General features: G+C 45.8%; 2 protein-coding genes across 2 annotated transcripts in view; one reads left to right on the top strand and one right to left on the bottom strand.

The window, feature by feature from the left end:
* Nucleotides 1-2,098, bottom strand: part of T265_00595 (hypothetical protein) — a gene marked incomplete at both ends in the record, with an annotated part of 4,617 nt that extends 2,519 nt beyond the window's left edge. The window contains one exon of the mRNA XM_009164423.1: nucleotides 2,070-2,098. Coding sequence (XP_009162687.1) covers nucleotides 2,070-2,098 — 29 coding nt within the window. The remainder of the gene's footprint in view (nucleotides 1-2,069) is intronic.
* T265_00596 (hypothetical protein) overlaps nucleotides 1-3,560 on the top strand; it is a gene marked incomplete at both ends in the record, with an annotated part of 12,543 nt that extends 8,983 nt beyond the window's left edge. Inside the window, 2 exons of the mRNA XM_009164424.1 lie at nucleotides 1,467-1,871; nucleotides 2,147-3,560. Coding sequence (XP_009162688.1) covers nucleotides 1,467-1,871; nucleotides 2,147-3,340 — 1,599 coding nt within the window. The remainder of the gene's footprint in view (nucleotides 1-1,466; nucleotides 1,872-2,146) is intronic.
* Nucleotides 3,561-4,397: the final 837 nt, after the last annotated feature.

The raw sequence follows: 4,397 nt of genomic DNA, 5'->3' as shown, positions 1-4,397 counted from the left end.
ATATATATATATATATATATATATATATATATATAATATACTCTGGATAATCACGAACGAAAATTTAACTAGCAGACACAGCCAATAAACCAGCCAATGGGGAAGATCTGCGGTGTCTTTGATGACGGGTGAGGGCTCAGTAAATCAAAACTCAAATTCTAGAAAATTAGCTTGATAGTAATTCAACAATTAAGGACTCTTGGGGGGTGTTAGCATCCCCAGCATTGAACTGTGGAACTTTCGCGTTTTGTTGGCATTACGTGGTGTAAGTCATTTGATTCTCAATGCACTTGAAGTGGATTTGTGGCCCTTAAGGTCTATTGGTTATTTGATATCCGTTCGGGAAATTCCTTATGGCGCTTTGCCTCCCCCCTCTCTGGCACATGAATCGGTCTAACTGGGTTTGACTTCGAGATCATATGTGTATTCAATGTGCGGCTGACCGAGCCGTTTGGACTTCGAATTTGTTTGCTATGTCTATTTGGGTTTCTGAGACGTTAAAAATTGGATAAATCTGTATCCAGCTACGACAGTCTAAAAGACGTGATAATTCAATGTAACCTAATGGCATCCACACATAGTGTACTAATGACTATACGGGGATAATCAAACTTTTTAGATCCCGTACTCGCGTCAACTTTGGTTTATGTGAATGTAGTGTGCTCTTTCACAAAATGGCGTTCTTTATGGAGAACTATCTTACTATAAATAACTACAAGCAGGCACTATCTCATCTTTCCACAAACGATCATCTCATCCAGTCAGTATCGTCGATCCCGTAAGCTCCAGAGTAACAGGTTAGTTTTCATTTCAGTCATTCGCAGAAAGAGCTTCATGAATCACACACAGGCCGCAGCTATCCATGTTTGGTTGTCGGAATAAACTTCGATCCGTTTTGGGTTCCCGTCATATGTGTAGTAATGGGAATGATGTAGAGCAGTCTTATAAATTGATGTGACGACATTACTGGTCTGGGTATGATGTTACGGGAACCTGTCTGCAGTTCCCATGTACGACTCGGCTTAAATCGTAAATCTCCCTCCGCGAAAGTTGGTTCGGGGTCCGGTAACCGATTGAATCACCCTGAGACAGTGGGATTTTTCTCTTTAGACGAGACCGGAGACTTTTGGATTCAAAAGTGTAATGTTTTGGGATAATTCTTATTGACCCTGTTTGTTTGATTTTGTTGTTTGTTTTGCTTTTCGCTAATAACCTAGTATTATCTTTTATCGACAGCAAGTGCGTAATCATTACATTTATTTTGACGCTGCAAGACGCGTTTAATCCTGTGTTCGGGCTTAATAGCGTTTCTGCACCCTAGGCTGCACATGGGACACTGGCGTTCCCAAATAATCCTGTCCTACGACCAGTTCCAGAGTATTTTGAAAGGGTTCAGGGCGTTTTTTTGGAGCATTTTCCCTCGTTTCCTGAGCAATCATCTTCCCGCCTTTCCAACTTTTCTTCAGACAAATCTGGACCTGCTTCCACAGCGCTTCGGACCTGGTCCAATAGCTCGTGTGATGCATAACCTCCTAACTCGGTTAGTTAGTGCGGCCTATAGGCCTATCCGAGTGCTTCGCATGTTTGAGGCCGACTGGGCCAGTGGGATGTCATCGGCGCTGACCAATCTACGCACTGCTCAACGTGCCAACAGTGCTGGCGGTGATTCTACTGTGGTCACTCGTGGTCGATACAACCTCCAGACTGCCAGGACTGCTTTTAGGCACGCAGAAGCTGATACAATTGAGCAACGTCGGGTCGGTATGCGCGTCGTAATCCTGCGTATTCGATGCCCCAGACGAGGAATAAAAATCGAGGCCCCAGTAGAAGTTTGTTGCCGTGTTCGGGCTGTTGAAGAATTTTGTCGTCAGGTAGGTAATCTTTTATTTGTGTCATCAACAGTTTCGGGACACATTCCCGGTGCTCGCTCGCACAGCAGTTCACTTTTCGCACTGTGATGTGATCGGATGGCTACTTCCAAACTACTTGTTTGTTCCCAAACCAGTAATTTAGTTTCGCACTGCGGTCGCAAATTGCCCACACTAGGCAGTTTTCTGTAGCATATTTACCTCATCACTAAATTCATCTGTGTGCACATTTCGAATGCCCACATAACGCAGTTGTGTTACTGGATTCTCCTTTATAGGTATCCCTAGTTCTCGAAGCCTGCCCACATCTAATCAGTCTAAACGCACCTTGTCTCGGTGAGACATCTGACCATCCCCAGTCCCATGTAAATGAATCTCCTGCCCTATGTGTGACCCAACAAAATGCCGATCATAACAACTTGTCTGAATCTAATGAGTTCGACTTCAGTTCGCACTGTCATGCAAACGAATGTCCTTCGTTCTGTGCAAGCCGGTTACGCTCTCGCAATTTGGATCGCCTTCCAGCATGGAAACGGCGTATGTACGCTTCGTTGCGTCCATTTGGAGTCCAACCTCCATCATCAGAAAGCAACTGGCAACTTCCGGCACGTGGATCGTCCACGGTACTCGCTACCACTCTCCGCACACGTTCTGCGGTGGCGGCAGCCCAACGTCAACAACACGCACTAGGACGGGCGTTGTCTCCAACACATGTGTTTTCTGGACTCATAAATGGTCAACCTATTACGAGGGCTCCTAGGCGCCAGCGAGGTCGTATTGCAGGCAGGTTCCGTGGTTCTCATCTCCGTCGACATTCTGGTCAATTGTCGATGGACACTGATCTGCGTCACCATCTTCCTGGTTGTCTGAAAAGACCGCATAATGCGGGGGCTCTCCCTAGGTCAGATCGTATGTATGACTTCTGCACAAACAGTCCCCCTCCTCATCAGCAGTCTATGGACACAAATGGAAGCAATCCCCCAAATGAGAACGGTGTGACGATTTGTGCACAGAAATATCATCCCAACATGCATAATCATATACATTATCCCTGGAGAAATCAACGCATTCCAATCGACCCATACGTTTGCACTTCCTCACGTTTCCGACCCATCCCCCGTCCCCTGCCCCACCATGACGGTTACCTACAAGATGTGAACCTGAATACAATCCTGTCGGACGCTCCTCGGGTCACTCTGTCCAGTAACCCGCTGTTTTGGACCCCGGTCGAGCTAGGCTCGTACTTGGGAGAGACAGACTGCAAAGAGATGTGGCCCTTGTTGGCTGCGGAGGCAGTGGACGGACAGGCCTTCATGCTTCTCACGCTTCCCGTGTTGCACCACCTTGTTGGGCTCCGGTGGGAAGATGCTATTCGTCTTGCCCGTCATGTGGTCTCCGTCAAACGTGCCTTCATGGAACAGTTCAGCACGGAGTCAAACGACAACAATAATGTGATCGGTCGTTCGTCGTAACTTTTGCGATGCCTATCTTTGGATGTATATATTATCCTATCACCATACCTACCAGTGTGCTCCTAAGCCTAATGTTCGTATCTCTTTCCGTTTCCTTATCTCAGGCAACGGGTTACTTTGTGGTTAGACCCGATTTTTTTAAAAACAAAACAAAACTGACCAATGTAAACAGTTGTACATAAAACGTCATAATTTCAATACATGCATTTCTCAGTTTTCCACCATAATTCAAAGAGTCGTCCTACTTTCGGGGTATCTGTTTTCAGACCTATCAAGGAACGTGTAAAATCAAGTCCGTCATTATGTTACGGTCTGTAAAGCCTGCTTTTTGACGTACCCTAAGACTATGCATCTTAGAAGATCAGAAAGAATCGGTTGCAACAAATTGTTGTTTATCTAACACCGTGAGGTCTGTATTAAGGTAAAGACGTGTTGGGATTCAGAAAACCACAGAGACAAGGCATTTCATCCGCATTACTGAATAAGGAGATAGGACACGTAAACATTTGGTTAGCAGGTTCAGTTATCACAGGCCCACAGCAAAAGCACTGTTGAATAAACTGGCCACCGTTATACCATCTTTTGGCATGCGCCTTGTACCTTCAAAGTGCAAAGTCCTGCTTTAGAACGTGCCATCTGCGAACATATCCCTTACAGTTCAAGGGGAACCAGTGGAGATTGTGTAAAACTTTACGTACCTGGGTAGTTGTATAAGCTCTGACGGAAGTGTGTCTGATTAAGTCAGTGCAAGAATCTCAAAGGCTCGAATCACGTTTGCTAATTTGCGTCACTTGTGGCGTCAAAAAGGCATCTCACTGGATCTTAAGGGTCGTGTGTACCAGGCTACAGTGAGGGCTGTGTTGTTGTTGGGTGCAAACATCATCAGTGCGCATCATCAACTGCGTACTGATGATATCTCCTCTTATGGTGACGAAACATTTGCAAGTCAATTGCTAAGCTCGGCGAACAGATCAACAGCCACCTGATGAACCACCAATAAACTCCCCCGAGCTCCCAATATTCCACCACATTCCCAACATCCAGCATCATCGACTAC

Source organism: Opisthorchis viverrini (assembly GCF_000715545.1).
Source record: "Opisthorchis viverrini unplaced genomic scaffold opera_v5_6, whole genome shotgun sequence".
Classification (NCBI taxonomy): Eukaryota; Metazoa; Platyhelminthes; class Trematoda; order Opisthorchiida; family Opisthorchiidae; genus Opisthorchis; species Opisthorchis viverrini.
Note: the sequence above shows the minus strand (reverse complement) of the source record. Positions and strands in the feature narration are given on the sequence as shown.